Source organism: Hyperolius riggenbachi, chromosome 1, assembly GCF_040937935.1.
Source record: "Hyperolius riggenbachi isolate aHypRig1 chromosome 1, aHypRig1.pri, whole genome shotgun sequence".
In the NCBI taxonomy this organism is placed as follows: domain Eukaryota; kingdom Metazoa; phylum Chordata; class Amphibia; order Anura; family Hyperoliidae; genus Hyperolius; species Hyperolius riggenbachi.
The window spans coordinates 223,729,120-223,749,332 of NC_090646.1; the positions used below are offsets into that span (position 1 = coordinate 223,729,120).

At 41.7% G+C, this 20,213-nt stretch overlaps 1 protein-coding gene across 5 annotated transcripts in view; it reads left to right on the top strand.

The window, feature by feature from the left end:
- The window catches only part of ZGRF1 (zinc finger GRF-type containing 1), a 116,456-nt gene that overhangs the window by 67,604 nt on the left and 28,639 nt on the right, over positions 1-20,213 (top strand). For all 5 annotated transcript variants that reach the window (XM_068281231.1, XM_068281241.1, XM_068281251.1 and 2 more), the window contains 5 exons: positions 1,297-1,411; positions 5,693-5,940; positions 10,512-10,671; positions 14,549-14,626; positions 19,239-19,386. In XM_068281231.1, the coding sequence (XP_068137332.1) occupies positions 1,297-1,411; positions 5,693-5,940; positions 10,512-10,671; positions 14,549-14,626; positions 19,239-19,386 (749 nt within the window). The remainder of the gene's footprint in view (positions 1-1,296; positions 1,412-5,692; positions 5,941-10,511; positions 10,672-14,548; positions 14,627-19,238; positions 19,387-20,213) is intronic.

Genomic DNA, 20,213 nt, shown 5'->3' on the forward strand with positions numbered 1-20,213 from the left:
ACCGGGCAACTGTCACTTAAAACGTTTTATTGTTCCTCAATGCCACATCATACATCCGTTCAATAGGTAGAAAAAGTTCAAACCTGTAAGTGCTGGTGCTGGGGTACACAGGGTTCGGGTGACCAGGGGAAGTGTAAGGACGGCACTACAGCCGTTTCGCGCCCTCCTGGCGCTTGTTCACGTGCTTGTCCTTGTCCGACAAGGACAAGCACGTGAACAAGCGCCAGGAGGGCGCGAAACGGCTGTAGTGCCGTCCTTACACTTCCCCTGGTCACCCGAACCCTGTGTACCCCAGCACCAGCACTTACAGATTTGAACTTTTTCTACCTATTGAACGGATGTATGATGTGGCATAGAGGAACAATAAAACGTTTTAAGTGACAGTTGCCTGGTTTGCTTTGCTGTACTGAATCTTTACTGACTGTCCCTATCTGATGATTCCGGTGCACGTCCTTTTGTTTTCCGTTTACACCATAGCTGCAACATAGTGGTGCTTGGGGGCAAAGATTGCCTGGATGCTAGATGCTTATGCAGGTCTGCACACCCCTCCTTGAAGTACTGACTGAGTGCAGAGTTGTTACCGTATCTTCTAGTGTACAAATTATAGAAGTTTAATAGAAGTCTTAAGATTTCATTCTTTCTTGTATAATGAGTGCTTGAAAGGGATTAATTGTCATGTTGACATATTTAGTTTGACTTCACAGTGCTCATACTGTATAATTTATGTTGACAGTATTTCTGCACATGATGAACTGTTGTATGTGTTGCTGTGTGATGTACTTTTCTCTCTATATGATTGTAATCTGGCTTTGATGTATTCAGCTCCCACCCGCTGCTAAGAGATACCAAATCACCACTGAAAAGCTCACCCTGTTCTCCACCAGGCCCCTTTCTATTTTGAAGATACCCATAGGCAAGGGTCCCATAGCATAAGAATTCCTAGGCTGGCCATACACTGTATAGTGTAGTTGAATATTTTAGTTGTACTGTGAATGGGCAGCAGGTGAAAATCTCTAAACAATTTTTTTAAGGTTGTTTTTGGTAGCTGTATGCGGTCTCTAAGGCATCACTGAACGCTTTGTGCATTTGCTCTATATCTGTTAAACTTAAGTGAAAAACTATGTTAATGCCTTTATATTTATGGCAAATGATTCAAAACACACACACGCACGCACGCACGCACGCGCGCACACACACACACACACACACACACTCTGCAATGTATGAGTAATCTAAGGGCATTTTTGCTGTATATTTGTAAGTCATCTTAACTGAATTTATTGTACCCATTTTCAGTGGTGGTCCATGCATTGCTGGTCTGTAATGCAAGTACAGAGCTGACGTGTTTGAAAAATATTCAGGAGCACTTTAATGCATCCACATTACCTGTAATGCCTCATCTGCTTACAATGTAAGTAATTCCTCATTTTAGCTAATGAAAGATCTGAAGCAAAGCTTTTATCACGCAGACATATTGGGCTCTATTCATAAAACATTTGCAGTAAAAAAAATCTTGGAGGGAAAACACTGCATCGGTATTTAAGACTTTTGTGTGCTAATTCATATAAATGTTTACACTTGCAATAATAGGTCGGGAAATTCCCGCACTAAACTGGCGGTGTTGCTGAGTTGTTACATTTGCTGGCTGAGTTGATACATTTTCTCCGTGCAGAGACAGAGTTAGGGCTCGTTTCCAATAGTGCGGTGCGAATCCCTGGGATTCCACCGCTGACGAAATCGCATGCGGATGCGATTCCGCGTGCGTTTTTTTCCGCGATTTCGCATAGGCAGGGTCTATGCGAATTTAACCATGTCACTGCCTGACTCAATTTGTATTACTTAAAAACGCACGTGCGTTTTCCCTATTAAATACATGGGCTGCAATTCGCCTGCATTCCTCACGCAGGCGAATTCTGCAGGCCCTACCGTGCAGAAAAATCCTGCACAGAAAAACGCACGAAAACAATGACAAGTGGAAACAGTCCCATCCACTTTCATTGCCTATGCGAATTCGCATGCAGGCCACGCATGCGAATTCGCCCTAGTGGAAACGGGCCCTTACTATAAAGGAGGCAGCCCCAGCATCCTCTGTTTGCCCTGAATCTTCTCTGAATCTGTCTATTAGTATTTCTAAACAGTCTATTTAATTGCCACAGCTTAGAAGAAGTTCCAGAAATGTTACACATGCAGGCTTTCTGATGTGACATACAGTGGTGTGAAAAACTATTTGCCCCCTTCCTGATTTCTTATTTTTTTTTGCATGTTTGTCACACTTAAATGTTTCTGCTCATCAAAAACCGTTAACTATTAGTCAAAGATAACCTAATTGAACACAAAATGCAGTTTTAAATGATGGTTTTTATTATTTAGTGAGAAAAAAACCTCAAAACCTACATGGCCCTGTGTGAAAAAGAAATTGCCCCCTGAACCTAATAACTGGTTGGGCCACCCTTAGCAGCAATAACTGCAATCAAGCATTTGCGATAACTTGCAACGAGTCTTTTACAGCGCTCTGGAGGAATTTTGGCCCACTCATCTTTGCAGAATTGTTGTAATTCAGCTTTATTTGAGGGTTTTCTAGCATGAACCGCCTTTTTAAGGTCATGCCACAACATCTCAATAGGATTTAGGTCAGGACTTTGACTAGGCCTCTCCAAAGTCTTCATTTTGTTTTTCTTCAGCCATTGAGAGGTGAATTTGCTGGTGTGTTTTGGGTCATTGTCCTGCTGCAGCACCCAAGATCGCTTCAGCTTGAGTTGACGAACAGATGGCTGGACATTCTCCTTCAGGATTTTTTGGTAGACAGTAGAATTCATGGTTCCATCTATCACAGCAAGCCTTCCAGGTCCTGAAGCAGCAAAACAACCCCAGACCATCACACTACCACCACCATATTTTACTGTTGTTATGATGTTCTTCTGCTGAAATACTGTGTTACTTCTACGCCAGATGTAACGGGACACGCACCTTCCAAAAAGTTCAACTTTTGTCTCGTCGGTCCACAAGGTATTTTCCCAAAAGTCTTGGCAATCATTGAGATGTTTTTTTAGCAAAATTGAGACGAGCCTTAATGTTCTTTTTGCTTAAAAGTGGTTTGTGCCTTGGATATCTTCCATGCAGGCCGTTTTTGCCCAGTCTCTTTCTTATGGTGGAGTCGTGAACACTGACCTTAATTGAGGCAAGTGAGGCCTGCAGTTCTTTAGATGTTGTCCTGGGGTGTTTTGTGGCCTCTTGGAGGAGTTTTCTCTGTGCTCTTGGGGTAATTTTGGTCGGCCGGCCACTCCTGGGAAGGTTCATCACTGTTCCATGTGTTTGCCATTTGTGGATAATGGCTCTCACTGTGGTTTGCTGGAGTCCCAAAGCTTTAGAAATGGCTTTATAACCTTTACCAGACTGATAGATTTCAATTACAGTACTTTTGTTCTCATTTGTTCCTGAATTTCTTTGGATATTGGCATGATGTCTAGCTTTTGAGGTGCTTTTGGTCTACTTATCTGTGTCAGATAGCTCCTATTTAAGTGATTTCTTGATTGAAACAGGTGTGGCAGTAATCAGGCCTGGGGGTGACTACAGAAATTGAACTCAGGTGTAATAAACCACCTTTAAGTTATTTTTTAACAACGGGGGGGGGGGGGGGGGGGGGCAATTACTTTTTCACACAGGGCCATGTAGATTTGGCTGAAGAAAAACAAAATGAAGACTTTGGAGAGGCCTAGTCAAAGTCCTGACCTGAATCCTATTGAGATGTTGTGGCATGACCTTAAAAAGGCGGTTCATGCTAGAAAACCCTCAAATAAAGCTGAATTACAACAATTCTGCAAAGATGAGTGGGCCAAAATTCCTCCAGAGCGCTGTAAAAGACTCGTTGCAAGTTATCGCAAATGCTTGATTGCAGTTATTGCTGCTAAGGGTGGCCCAACCAGTTATTAGGCTCAGGGGGCAATTTCTTTTTCACACAGGGCCATGTAGGTTTTGAGGTTTTTTTCTCACTAAATAATAAAAACCATCATTTAAAACTGCATTTTGTGTTCAATTAGGTTATCTTTGACTAATAGTTAACGGTTTTTGATGAGCAGAAACATTTAAGTGTGACAAACATGCAAAAGAATAAGAAGTCAGGAAGGGGGCAAATAGTTTTTCACACCACTGTATATCTGAAAACAGGTACCCAAGAGGTTAAAAAAACACAGCCTTGGTATTCCAGGATGCCTTGTTTGCTCTTTTTCTCACTGCAGCTGCCTGGGAGGTCTTTCTCATTCACTTAGCTGTTATCTTGGCTGTTATCACTGGCTTATTGCATTATCTAAACAGCAGGTGTTCTCAGACAGAATTCCACCTGCTCTAATCTTTATGAATTGACATGTAGTGACATGTTTTGAGATAATCACTGCACAAGGCGGTAATTTCCCCGCACTGCTCAGGAATGTCAGATTTTCATGCGGAAACAGCTTTTATGAATGAACACTTTGCTAAATGGTCGGGAAAGTCAGCTGTTTTGAGCATTACCGCATGCGGGAATGCTTTATGAATAGAGGCCATTGTGGTCAATTAGTAGAATGGTGTTTCACAAACCTGTGCTAAGGTCCCAACAGTGGTACATGTTTGGGAGTATATCCACAAACATAGTTTATTAGTGGGTATCTCCCTAGCAATATCAATTATTGTATTTCTTTTTCAAATGCTATACCCCTTCCTTAAAATATGTTTTAAAATATTGCTGACAATCACCTTTATCCCTTTGATAACACCATGGGCCCTGATGCACTAACTGTTGCTAAAGTTTCCATGCGTAGGTACTAACACCAGGGGAGTAGCACACATTATACATTAGAGCAACTCGCGTAAGTAGCATACTGTACATTACCATAGTAACAAGCACATTACCCAGATAACATGAGTTGCGCTAATTGCGTAATGCACTCTACTCTCCCTGGGATTTGTAACGATAAGATTGTGCTGCATCCAGAACTAGCAGTTATGAGCTGCTTCTGCTAGGCATTGTATTTTGTTTACAAACAACACTATTGCCATAGAAGCTATAATGAAAATAATAGATTTCTCTTCTTCTGTCCTAACTCCTTCAGATATTTGAGTTTGCTAGCTACTAGTGTTTAAATCCTTTGCTACTGGTGGCTTTTGATGGATAAAACATTTATGAAAGATACAAATTTCACCGCTGAGCCTCAAATTACCATGCCTATGTATATGCTGGATTACCTTCATAAATATGCACTGTTGGTGGCATGTGAGTGCAGTTAAAGAAATGAAGCAGAAGAAATTTGAGACTTAGATATTTAAAGCGGACCTGAACTCAGACCTTCCGCTCTGCTCTAAAAGATAAACATCAGCATAATATCCTTTAAAAAAAAACATTACCTTGTTTCAGCTAGAACTCCTACTGAGATTCTGCAGAGCGGATACTTCCTGGTATCCTAAGAGCATAGAAAGGGTTAACTTCCTGTATTGACATATAAGCTCAGAATTCAGCAGACAGCTGACAGCTCAAGTTACACTAGCTCATTACTTGCTGAGTAGGGATCATTAGACACGCTGTTCTCTGTAAACACACAGGGGGGGACACTGGGTGGATTTCTCTGTGTTCTCCACATCTCAGGTGCAAGAGTTCAGGTCTGCTTTTAAGCTGTCTGAAATTGGATACATTAAAAAAAACATGCATATGTCATTTCCCCAGGCCATCTGAGTCGGAACAACCTAGCAAGGTGTCCAAAGGAAAGTTCAAGCCACCTGCTGTTACTGCAAAGAGTTCCAACAAATGTGAGGTTCCTGATTATGACTTTGTGATGACTTTAGCAAAGGACATGATTGAACAGTTTCATCTGAATGAAGATCAAGCAACTGCTTTGATGCAAATTGCACATATGATGTGTGGTTCTGAGGGACCTCAGAAACGCCAAAGCCCCCCTATCACTATTATTCATGGTAAGAAAGCATTTTCATGTGAAGTAAAGCATAATTCATTCTGTACTTAGTACGCAGTATAAGATATAGGACTAGTGAATGAAAAGAAGAGCAGAAGACAATCCAAACACTTCTGGGGCTTGATTCACTATGTGGTGCTAACCTACTTAGCACGTCTAAAGTCTTTAGGCGCGCTAAACAGGGTGCTAAGTAGGTTAGCGCCGGTTTTCTCAATCAGATCGTGCGCTAAGTACCTCGCGCAAAGTTTTGCGCGCGCTAAGTCCTATAGGCTTTAATGGGCACTTCGCGCGGAGCGCTCGGTGCAGTGCGCGCGTAAAGTTTTACGCGCATAAAATTTTACGCGCATAAAGTTTTGCGTGCGAAAAGCTTGTTTAGACGTGCTAAGGGGGTTTTCACGGGCGTGCTAACAGTTAGCACCGCTTTGTGAATCAGGCGCCTAATGTTCATGACACTAAAGGCAGCCATACATAACTGGATATATGGGCAAATCGACCATGAGACGGATCCCTCACTGATCAAATCTGATCCAAGAGGGATCTGTTGCCTGTCTACATAATGTTTCCTGAATACTACATGCCCTATCATCATGGTGATAACTCTAGAAACGTTATTAAAGACAGGAGTTAAGCTTAGTGAATTTAGGCCATTATTACAGCGTTAAACTGTAAGTAAATTAACTGCTGGGAAGAGGTGACACATGACCTGCACTAAGCAAAAGCTGACTTAACCACCCTGGCGTTCTGATTAAATCGCCAGGGTGGCTGCGGGAGGGTTTTTTTTAAATAAAAAAAAAACTATTTCATGCAGCCAACTGAAAGTTGGCTGCATGAAAGCCCACTAGAGGGCGCTCCGGAGGCGATCTTCCGATCGCCTCCGGCGCCCAGAATAAACAAGGAAGGCCGCAATGAGCGGCCTTCCTTGTTTTGCTTATATCGTCGCCATAGCGACGAGCGGAGTGACGTCATCGACGTCAGCCGACGTCCTGACGTCAGCCGCCTCCGATCTAGCCCTTAGCGCTGGCCGGAACTTTTTGTTCCGGCTACGCTGGGCTCAGGCGGCTGGGGGGACCCTCTTTCGCCGCTGCTCGCGGCGGATCGCCGCAGAGCGGCGGCGATCAGGCAGCACACGCGACTGGCAAAGTGCCGGCTGCGTTTGCTGCTTTTTATTTGACTAAAATCAGCCCAGCAGGGCCTGAGCGGCAGCCTCTGGCGGTGTTGGACGAGCTGAGCTCGTCCAGACCGCTCAGCAGGTTAAGATCTGTTACAATAAAATATATATTACAGAGTTTGCCTTTGGTCTGAGCAGACTGGTAGACTTCTGTTGAGATGTATAATGAGCAAACATGTACATACCATCTATTCACAGGCACAATGTGGGGTATATCTTCTAAACTGCGGTAATTACATTGATGTACATAAAGTTTTTACGCGTGATGAGTAGAGCCTAATGCATTGCATGTAATGTATTGCATTCTGCTCTGCTCATCGTGCATAAGACTTTATGTACATTGGGCTTGATTCACTAAACCGTGATAACTCAAATATCACACCTTATTAACGATATCACACCTTATCAAGATATCACACCTTATCAAAGTTAACACGCCTTATTAGAGTAGCATAGTACATATGATGTGTGGGTTTTTCGCCTTGTAAGGGTTTTTTCGCCTTCCTCTGGATCAACAGGGATATGTGAGGGAGCAGGCTGGTGTTGTACTTTGTTCTCTGGCTGAACTCGATAGACGTATGTCTTTTTTCAACCCGAATAACTATGTAACTATAGTGAGTGCTACGAACCTGCAGGGGCTCAGGGCAGGACAAGTGCCATAGCCAATTAGCAGGCATAAGTTCGTAGCATTTGCTATGATACTCTGATAAGGCATGTTAACTTTGATAAGGTGTGATATCTTTAATAAGATGTGATATCGTTGATAAGGTGTGATATTTGATTTATCACGGTTTAGTGAATCAAGCCCATTATTCGGATTACTTCACTGTATGCTTTTCACTTTTATACTTTGTTTCAAAAAGGTCCATTGCTAAGCCATCGGTTGCCACATTTAGTAAGAAAGTTAATACATCCTGACCCGGTGCCCTTATTCCTCCCACCAGGGCTGACCAGATATCATTTTACAGAATAGACAGTTGGAACTGGTGCACAAGTCAAACCACAAAGCAGGCTATGGCCTGGAACCCACAAGCAATATTTTTTAAGCCTTATCTGAACATTTGAAAAGCTCTTGCTAATGTAATGCTATATGTGTGATCCCACTTAAGCAGTATGATTTAAAAAAAATCCCCCATAGCATTACATTAGTAAGAGTTTTACAAACCTCTGGCGCTTAGAAAAGCGCTGCTAGTGGGTTCCAGGCCTATATGTTTGTTGGCAGTTCAGATCTAATTCCCAAGAATTACTCCAATACTCCAGAACAACAGTGTTGATAGGGGATAGAACTACTTTTTTTTTTTTTTTTACTTCTGACTGTATTCTCATTGAGAGGATTTTTTCTCATGTCCTGCCTCTGAAATCATCAGGGATTTTCAAAACTATGCTCTAAACCCTGGTATCCTAGAGCGAACACTTTCATTCCAGCGCAGGAGATTTGGGCGCAGCCAGTGCCACCATAGGCCGTAATAGGAATTACAGCTATAGCGGCGCACAGTGAGTAACTTCAGCACCGTCAGAAGACGGAGCTAAAGTTACTTATAAAACACTATAATTCTGCCTCCAGCAATTGCTGAAAATCAAATTATTTCATTCCCCACCATCCATGGCGGGCTGGAGGGGGAATAGTATTTAACGTTGCCGGGAACTTGTGCAGGAGCAGGATAAGCCATCCCGGCTGTATCCTGCGCCCAAGTCTCCCGGCAGCGATTCCTCTCATACTCTCCCAGAGATAGGAATGAGAGACCGCAATAATTTCCACAATGCACTTTTTGTGTTTTGGAAACAGCATGCTCATGTTGCCATTTGTGAGGTCATTGTAGCATTTAGAGAAGGTCAGCTAGATGCAAAATGTCTGGATTTGCCTGAAAATAATATGCAAATTGTATACAACTTGCAGTTAGGTCAATCCAAATCTGTGTGATATGAATTCTATTGGCCAAGTTCCAAGCTGCATTCAGTTTGCATGCAATCATGTAGTATATAGAATAGAGTGTTTGAAGGGTTTTGGCGTTTGCAGGTTGTAAGAAAAAACCCCAAGACCTTAAAATGCGCACAAACGCAATACCCACAAATGTCTGTGTGTATCTCTTACACAGTAATGTGAATGTGAGTACAAACGCAAACCACTGCACACATCACTGTGGTTCAAAGTACATTCAAAAATGCATGATTAGACCCAGACCGGTGGCGGGCAACAGAGGATCGGAGGAGGACAGCACGGGACATTACAGCTGCAGGGGGCCGATAGAACCCCCAGGTAAGTGTCGGATTTTGTCTTTTTAACAGTCCACAGAACCCCTTTAAATAGATGTAAAAAACTAGGGATGATCACATTCTTCTGAAATTATGCACATTTTTATGCAGCTTAAAAATGGAATTTAAACCCAGGTGTAAATTGATTGGTCTATTCAAGCTGCATATATTTGCATATAAATTTGGAAAAAATTGCATATCTGTGATCATCCCTGGTGAAACATACAAATAAGAAATATGTTTCTTCCAGAGTAAAATGAGCCATAAATTACTTTTCTCCAATATTAATTACTATTTATTAATTAATATTGCTGTAACTTGCAGTACATAGTAAAAATCTGACAGAACTGGCAGGTTTTGGACTAACCCATTTCTTCATGGGTGATTCTCAGGGTTTTATTTATTTTCAAATGCACTTAGTGAATTACAGTTGTACCATCCAACTGCCAAAAGAGTGTGCAGCGAGCAGAGAGGCTGGCCAACATCTTTGTATAAATGTTTTTCAGGGAATGTCTTCATAAAGATTAAAGGCCATGCTGAGAATCCCCCATGAAGAGATAGACTAGTCAAAACCTGTGGGTTCTGTCAGATTTCTACTACCTACCGTGATCAGCAGGAACATTGGAGAAAACTAATTTATGCCTCATTTTACTCTGGAAGAAACCTACTCTTTATTTGTATGTGTTTACATGTGTTTTAAAGGTTACAATTTTTCCAGATAGTGGCCTTTTGAGAGCTCTGCCTCTGACACAGGAGACCTGGGTTCAAACCTTGGCTCTTAAGGTGCGTACATACGCACTACTGTAATGAACTCTCAGCGGATCGTTCAGAAACAGCCTTATCAGTCTGCCTGACATACTGTACACATGCACTACTGTCGACAGAACGCCCGCCCGCCCTGCGGGAGTAGTGCGTGTGTACGCACTTTTACTGTTCAGCCAGCACCTATTAAGCCAACACTGCTAATGCCTATTGAGCGTGCTCTAGTTGCTGCAGCTCAAGCGCTTTGAGTCCACCAGGAGAAAAGTGCTATATAAATGTTATTTGTCTTGTCTTGATTTAATGATATTGTCTTTGTTGAGAAGCTGAAAATTAATATTCTTCACATGTGAATGTTCTTAGCCAATAAATACTGCTTCGGATTTTTTCAGGGGTTTTCGGCGCTGGAAAAAGTTACTTGCTGGCTGTGGTTGTTTTGTTCTTAGTCCAGCTGTTTGAAACCTTTGATCCTTCTAAAGAAACCAGTTCATCTCGCTGGAAACTGCTGATTTCTTCTTCCACCAATGTTGCTGTGGATAGAGTTCTTCTAGGGTAGGATTACATTTTGCAACTCTTATATTTCAATCTTGCTGAATGCAAAACAGAACTGAGCAGATATACATAAAAAAAACCAAAGTTCGACTTTCATTGAGAAAAATAACCTCACTGGCTCACCTGTATTTAGGAAATAACTGATTGATCCTGTGATCAGCAACAGACCCTATTGGTCCTAAAACATAAATAAATAATGGGTACTCACAAGTGATCAGACGAAATAACAATATATACCGTATGTATTGCTGTCTTTTCGTCTAATCACTTGTGAGTAACCATTTTTAACAAGCGAACCATAAAAGTTATTTTTCAGGACCTATATTGGCACACTGTAATTGCTATTATTATTCATTTGGGTAGCGCTAACATCCTGCCCAGAGCCGGTTTAAGTGGCCCTGGGGCAACTCTAGTGTTGGGGCCCCCCCAGCGCAAAGCTTCTCTCCCCCCCCCCTTCCCCCGCCATTACCCCTCTGCTCCCCGGGGCCCTGCAAGTATAATAGCCACAATGAATTACCTCCCCAGTGCTTTACAGAAATTGTGACATAAACCTGCTCCTGCTGCTGTTAATATTTACGTTTCTTTGGGGGCCTCAGCGCTGGTTTGGGGCAGTGCTGAGGAGGACGGGAGAAGCCTCATTAGGATACAGAGGCTTCCCCCTCCTGAGGTAAGTATCTGATTTTTATTACAAATAAAGTTGCAGGTTTACTTTAACATACTGTTTACAAAATGTAATCGTCTGGTTTTCTCTGCTTTATTATTCCTAGTATCACATCAGTTATAGAAATAGCATGAAATAAACTAGCAGTTGGAAAATAGATGATAATTTGGCAGCAAAAAAATCTATTTGGATATCATGGTTTCAAATAACTTCCTAATGTTTCTTTTTGTTTCCAATCCAGTACAACTGCCCACTGAGGCAGTGAAAGGAAAGAAAGCTTTAAAATGCTGCAGGGGATGTGCAGTGTTGCCCCGCAAGACATTTCTAATCTATGCTGGTTATTAAGCGAAGGGGAGGTGAAAGGCTCAGAAATTGAACACCATCCCTAATGACAGACACATATGTGCCATGTTTTTGTAGTAGCTGTAACTTCTAGGGGAGTTGTTGTGTGCAGCATGTTGCTGCTAATCTCTTTGTGTTTTATATGCTTGTTGCCTTCAGGCCCCACTCATGATTCCTCCCACACATCTGTTATCTCATTCCACATCACCTGTGCCTGGAAATTCTCCTCTAATAACCATAAATACTGGCTAATTTCCCTAAATTACAGCAATAATACACCCCAAGTGGGATTTTACATGTCTTCAGGATCTTAAGTAGAAGCATGCTTTTTTTAATCATAACACTTTGAAACAGAAGCCACTGTCACATGTCACAGTACTGATGTGACAAGAAGTCATGTCTCAATTTGTTTGTGTTGTGATGGAGTAAGGCAGAAATGTTATCTAGACAGTAAGATATTTTCTGAATACTCTTGTCTTAATAGCGATCTATAAGTGTAAATGGCAACAGTTGGTGAGGTAACACATAAAACATCAGACTGTAGTAAACCAGTTATATATTAATGGCGAGCATTCACAGACCACAGAACATAGTATTATATAGTACTTATCAAAAATGTCCTTCCTCATAAAGTAAACAAACAGCTACAATGCAACCATATGTCATATATGGTGTGGCTCCTCTGAAAAAAGTCTGTAGGACAGGTTTAATGTCAGGTAATATGATCATATCGATCACGTCAGTAATGGCAACACATTACAATAAGTATTTTTGCAGTGTTTGCTACTATTTTACTTTATATCAGTTTAAAGTCAACTGTTCGCATGGATTTTCTCAGTCAAGTGTTTTTTGAGCTCCCAGGATTGACCTGCTTCAGGGAAGTTTTTTGCCTCTTCCCTCTTCAGCACTGAACATTCATGCACAACTGTGCTGAAAAGACCAAATTAATGTCAGATGGTGCAGTACCCCACTGATGGCTGCATAGTACCAGTATGTGTCAGGCTGGGCTCACACTGATAGAAAAAACTGATCCGTTCTCTGTTAAGGCCTGAGCCCACTAATGCAGTTGTGTCCACTTTTCAATTACACATCAATGTTACAGATGCTGAAAAATGGACAGAAGCGGAAACAACTGCATCAGTGGTCTCAGGCCCTTACAAAAGGATCCGTTTGTTCTGTTGGCATCAGTTTTCTGTTCTGTTTTTGAGGTGAGGATGCTAAAAATAGACTTGGGCTCTATTCCCACTTTCTCCTAGTCTGGTGTGTGAAAATGCCTCCTATCCATAACTATTGCATTCTGATTTTGTCCCAAGAGCATGCTGCTTTCCACAACACATACCAGCTCGCTCTCAGCTTGCTGGCAGATCCATCTACCATTGCAGTGCCACCTGTCTTTTTTCTCTCCTGCTTCCTAAAAATAGAGTATGGATGAAGGCTATACATGTGAAGTCTTGTGAAAAATGTGTATGTGAAATAGCATCTATAATACCATAGAGTTCGCAGGAAGTAGCCTGAGTGATTTATGTTTTAATTGCCAGGATTTCCAGTGAAAACCGTTTTTGCAGATTTGTTTCAGTTGTTTCTTATCATGCGCTGCTTAACCTTCAGTTCCGCTCATCAGAACTGAACAAATGGATTCAATCCAAACAGACTGATGTGAACGGATCCTATAGCTTTGCATAGGATCCATCCGCTTGTCTGAATTTCTGTTCCCCTCCGATAAGCAGAACATTATTTTTAGCAGTGTGATTGAAGCCTCCTTGCCTTCTGATGGGTGGACCAGGCTTCTTGCTGCAAGTTAATAATATAAAATAACTATTTTATAAATTATTCCATACAGACATTAGATGGCTGTCACAAATTTGCTTATTGTTGAACTAAGGATTTTTCTAATGTCTATACAGCTGTTGCTGTACCAACCTTAAAGTGTAACTGTCGGGCAAAAAATCAATTATTTATTTTTATCTGGTAAACAAGTAATAAGGATGCTAACCAGGCAATCCAAAAGTTATAAATCACTCAGTTTTCTTATCCATAAAACAACATTCCCCAGTTTCCACGGCTCTTGTTTGGTACATATGCCAAACAAAGGAAGTTGCAGGGCATGCTGGGTTGTCTTTTTTTGCTTCTTTACTTTCCCCTTGGACTTAACTAATGCAGCCTGATTGGCTGAAGCCTCTTTCCCTCTTGTTTTCCCCTCCCACTCTCTCTGATTGGCCAATATTTATCATGCTGAGACAATGCACTTTCTATTACAGAGCTGGGTGGGAGTGCCTGAAGACTGGGACGAGGGCAGGCAATGCATACACAATCAGGCAGAGGTGAAGTGAGGAAATTACATCAGGATTGGTTACAAAATAGACACATTTAAGATGGAGAATCCTAAAAAGGATTTTCTCTTTTTTTTACTATATAAAAATGACTAAAATCAAAATGTGGACAGTGCAATACATATGCTATGTAAGTAGAGAAAGTATTTATCTACTTATATATGCTTTTTATCCTGAGATAGTATTGCTGACCGCTCCTCTTTAACGAAGAGTTGGCTTTTTTGGGTTCTTTCAGTAGATTCTCCAGCAGAGGTCTCCTGCTTCTTTCCATTTTCTCACTCTAAACTGAGAAATGGCCTTTCACTGTCAGCTCATTGTTGGCCAGATACAAAGCTGGTAATGTGTGTTACCTGGCTGACTGCAGTATAGTGTTGTGCGTGTGCGTGCGCAAGCATTAAGCAATATATCGTGTGTGTGAGCATTAAGCTATGTATCTTTTAACGGCTAATCTGAAATGTGATTTTTATGGTATGTTTGTGACAGATTTTTCCTAAAGATTTCCCAGGCTGTCTGATGACAGAAAATAATGTTATGTCTCTTACAGGTTGTTGGATCTAGGATTTGAGCAGTTTATTCGAGTTGGAAGCATACGGAAAATTGCAAAGCCCATTCTACCTCACAGGTAATTACGAGTATACCTGACAGTGGATTCCGTTTACATTATGAAACTCTATTCTCCTATTATCAACACGTAAATCAAAATTCAAGGCTTTACTGTTTCCATGAGGAATATGTCTACTAGAGGTTGGCTGAATAAATTCATATTTGTTGCACAACCACCTACAACTTTGCAGCGGACCCAAACTCTTGCAAAAGTCTTTATTCATCATATAGTTGCAGAAAAAAAGAATCACTTCTCTTTGCTCTGTGTTTGTTTAGGCAGATAAACCTTTATAATTAGTTCTTATCAGGAACTGTGAATAGACTGCAGGAGAGTTCTAATGAGGCAGCACTCCATATAGTAAACACTGATGCTTAACACTTTCAGTGCTTTCTGCAGAAATGAAGCCAAGTAAAACTTCAGGTTTTTTAAAGATCTCCATCAATTTTAAATGAAGATTTTCCATAAAGGTTATCATGCTGTGGCTACTCTTTTAGAGCAGAGAAGTTTTGAGTTTAGTTTCACTTTAAAGAAAGAATGAAGTGAGAGAACTATAGAGGTTCTCATTGTTTACATCCTATTAAAAAGTACCACTTTGTCTGAATCCTGTGTTGGTCATCTGTCTCAAATACTTTTGGAGTCACTGATCTCAAATGTAAATATAGTACAACTTACTGCAACTATATACTAAAGTTCAGCTATTGTGAGCTCTATGGTTCTTTAAACCAGGGTATGGGGGTTAAAAGAACCCGTTTGGCATTTTGAATCTGCCATTGGACATTTATCATATGGTAGGAATATTGCGGTGATGTAAATGACTAAATTCCTCTTAGATTTTTCCTCGTGTTGGGCAATAAAAAAGTTTGCACATGAATATGTAGAAATAACTATCACATATATGCAGAAGGATTCCAGCCTTTGATAACAAGGCTAGTAGAATGTATCAGAATTGATTGTAGAGTGTACAATATCTAGCAATTTATATTTATATCAATTTATAAATACCTGTCTTTAAGGGTACTTTTATGTAGTTAAATACTGTATTGTTTTATTAAGACCACTCAATTAAAATATATATCAACATTCACCTAATAAATACCATTAAAGGAAGAATGACAGCTAAAAGTTGACCAGAATCACAACGGCAGTCCCACCAATACACTCTACCCTATATGATTCCACACTCTGGCGTTTTCTATCTGCCAATAATGCTCTATCAGGATCTCCAGAAATAATTCTCATTAATAAATCACAATCCTCTTATAGGTATATCTTGTTTCTTCAGCAGTATGCTCTGTAACGAATGAAGGAATGTCCGCACAATGCCTCCTCGATCCACAAATTTATTCAGGACGTATCCCATACAGATAAAAGAGTACTTAGACTGACATGTTTCGAACCTACATGGTTCTTAATCATAGCCATTTTATGGTTTCCATGTACAGGATTTTATAGAGGGTGATGGGCAAACCAGGGGGAGTGGCAGGCTGACCACACCTAAAATGGATAGTGGCCAGGAACTGCGTCCTCTATACTGCCTGCCACATCAGCCTTTACAATGTTGTGTACGTAAATTTAAAAGATTTCTTAAAACAAAAAGTTTATACACAAATAAAATGCCAGGCAAAACACCAGGCAAGGCATACGCACTCAAAGAATATCTCCTGGCCCGCAATTACTTTATGTTTGACGGCACCTTCTATCTCCAGAGATGTGGAGCCTCCATGGGAGCCAAATTCTCCCCATCCCTGGCAAATCTTTATATGGGGTGGTGGGAGGAGTTCCACGTCTTTGGAGATGGGGGGTGCCTGATGACAGGTGTTGCGTGGTACGGGAGATTTATAGACGACATTTTGATTGTCTGGAAGGCTGACCGAGCTGAGGTGGACAATTTTATTGCCCACCTAAATAACAACAAATGCAATCTCCAGTTCACCCATGAGTGGCAGCAGGTCAGTATTAACTATTTGGACCTGACTCTATGGGGAGATGAGGTCAATGGGACCATTCATACCAAAACCTTTAGAAAGTCTTGTGCTGGAAATTCCATCTTGCGGGCCAACAGCTGCCACCCTGCCCATACGGTCCGGGCAGTTCCAGTCGGGGAATTTATTCGGGCCCGGCGGAACTGCTCGGATGTGGATAGTGAGAACCTTGAATATGATACATTGGAACAGCGTTTGTTGGCCAGGGGGTATCCAAAATGGAACATTGATAAGGCTAGGGCCAGAGCCAATGCCACTCCTAGGCAACAACTAATCAGACAGGGTAGATTTGATAGGGAAAAATCCAATGATAAACCGGTCTTTGTTACGACTTTTAGTGCTGAATTCCATCAGGTGACCAATATTGTTAAGAGGTATCTGCCCATTTTGGAGGGGGATGGGGACCTACAACCATTTCTTCGAGAGGGAGTTAGGTTTGCCAGCAGGAGAGCACCCACTTTGGGTAGTCTCTTGTCACCCAGTCTATTTAGGTCTCCTTCCAGACCTCCAACGTGGCTTACTGTGAAGGGATCCTATAAATGTGGAGTGGCTTCTTGCCACTATTGCCCTGTACATACTATGACTCGGAGTGTAGTTTCCCTCTCCAATGGACATGTTTTCCCCATAAAACAATTCATTAATTGTGATACTAAGAACGTCATTTACCTGATTACTTGCAATACCTGTTCTGTCCAGTATGTGGGATGTACCACTAGGCCCCTAAAGGCTCGTATTGCTGAACATTACTTGGGGGCCGGCTGGCTCACAAGCAATATTTCAAATGTGGCCAAACATTTTCGTATGGTACATGGGGGAAATATGTCCAGCTTTCATTTCCATGGCATAGAAAGGGTAATATTACCAAAAAGAGGGGGAGATCTACTGGCCATGATTCGGAAGAGAGAGGCTTTGTGGATTTTTCGACTAGGCACCAGAGCTCCCTCTGGTTTAAATGCCAGGTGGGATTTAGCTCTGGTGACCGGGTAGACAATAATATGGAATCTCTTTCTCCTTTCCCCTCCCCCCCTCTCCTCCCCTCTGTTATTCCTGTATTCTTTTATCCTTTTGGGCTCCTATCTGTTTTTGGAGTTTATCATGGGTTTGTTTGTGGGCCTCTTTGTATGTATCTATCTTTGTCATCTAGAGATATGCAGTTGTGTCTTTATTTTTGAGTGCGTATGCCTTGCCTGGTGTTTTGCCTGGCATTTTATTTGTGTATAAAATTTTTGTTTTAAGAAATCTTTTAAATTTACGTACACAACATTGTAAAGGCTGATGTGGCAGGCAGTATAGAGGACGCAGTTCCTGGCCACTATCCATTTTAGGTGTGGTCAGCCTGCCACTCCCCCTGGTTTGCCCATCACCCTCTATAAAATCCTGTAGATGGAAACCATAAAATGGCTATGATTAAGAACCATGTAGGTTCGAAACATGTCAGTCTAAGTACTCTTTTATCTGTATGGGATACGTCCTGAATAAATTTGTGGATCGAGGAGGCATTGTGCGGACATTCCTTCATTCGATATTGTGCTTGGGCTGGGCAGCCCCTGTTCCAGCACTGTCTCCCCGTTGTGAGTTGAGCGGTATTTTTCCTTATCTACTGGGATCCTATGCTCTGTAAGATAAATCACATTCCACAGTCACTTATTATTCCTCCGTTGTATGCATTAAAATTTGCAATAATAAATAGCTCCAAAAAGATCAATAAAACCATAAATGCTCGCGGGGGTGCACCTCACCGCAACTCACTTTTACGTATTGGTCCAGGAGAGGGGAGAGAATGATAGAATCCTTGAAGTTAATGTTCCTCAGTTCAGAGCCCTGAGGAAGGTAGACGTGCCTACCGAAACATGTCGGCTGATTGGCTTTTGTGAGTGGTGACGTCACCCGAACATCCGGTAGAGTACGCCGGAGGTCTGCCAATTTGTTTGGGTCCGGACTGTGGAAACCGGCGGAAGCCGTGAGAATACCCGGGTGAGTCTTCGGCCGAGACTCACTACCGCTGGAGGAACTGAGGGACATTAACTTCAAGGATTCTATCATTCTCTCCCCTCTCCTGGACCAATACGTAAAAGTGAGTTGCAGTGAGGTGCACCCCCGCGAGCATTTATGGTTTTATTGATCTTTTTGGAGCTATTTATTATTGCAAATTTTAATGCATACAACGGAGAAATAATAAGTGACTGTGGAATGTGATTCATCTTACAAAGCATACTGCTGAAGAAACAAGATATACCTATAAGAGGATTGTGATTTATTAATGAGAATTATTTCTGGAGATCCTGCTAGAGCATTATTGGCAGATAGAAAACGCCAGAGTGTGGAATCATATAGGGTAGAGTGTATTGGTGGGACTGCCGTTGTGATTCTGGTCAACTTTTAGGTGTCATTCTTCCTTTAATGGTATTTATTAGGTGAATGTTGATATATATTTTAATTGAGTGGTCTTAATAAAACAATACAGTATTTCACTGTTTTTGGCGCAGGTATTGTTTTTTATATACAGTTTCTTAACGTAGGGGTGGAGAGCTTAACCCCTTTTATATCTTGCAGCCTAGTATAAAAGTTAATTTGAGCGCTACAACTATAAATACAATACTTTTATGTAGTGTTTTGCATTTTTCTCACTTATATTGTGTTGTGTTAAGTTTGCACACAGGGTCAGAGAATGAAAGTGAACAACTAAAGGAGCTCCTTGCTCTCCTCAAGGAAGACCTGACTCCTGGAGAAAAATCGTACGTCCGAAAAAGTATTGAGCAGCATAAACTGGGAACAAATAAGACACTACTTGGACAGGTATGTATTTGTATTAGTCATTGAACCTTGAAAGTATAAATCCTGACATATCCTGACTAGAGATGTCCCGAAAGGTTCGCCCGCGAACGGTTCCAGGAAAACTTTGGGTGGTTCGCGTTCGCCAGCGAAGGCGAACTTTTCCGGAAGTTCGGTTCGCCCCCATAATGCTCCATTAGAGTCAACTTTCACCCTCTACATCACAGTCAGCAGGCACATTGTCCCCAATCAGACTACACTTACTCCTGGAGCCCCACCCCCCTTATAAAAGGCAAGATTCTCCAGGCGTTTTACTCAGTCGTCTGCCTACAGTAATTAGTTAAGGGACAGCTGTTGACAGACTCTGCTAGGGAAAGCTTAGTTAGGCTCTTGTAGGCTTGTTAGCTTGCTCCTGGCTGATTGTTATTCCTTATATAGCACCCCACAACAGCTTTTCCCTCCTCCTCCTCCGGAGGAGGGTCTTGTCTTCCAGGGAATTGTAGGATTTCAAAAGCCAGCTCACATACATTGGCCGGGTATCGAACCCAGGTCTAGTGCTCGGTAGGCAGCTCTCCTCACCGCTATTCCACCACCAACCCTACATGCTGAAGCCAGCCTAGCATGTACCATTATCATATATCCAAGAGAAAAATGAGCTTGCTTAGGGATTTCTAGGATGTCAAAAGCCAACTCACATACATTGGCCAGGAACGGAACCCATGCCTACCGCTTGGTAGGCTGCTATCCTAACAATTATACCACGAACATAACACACTACAATGCTACATTCTGAAGCCAGCCTAGCATGTACCATTGTGATGTATCCAAGAGAAAAATGAGCTTGCTTAGGG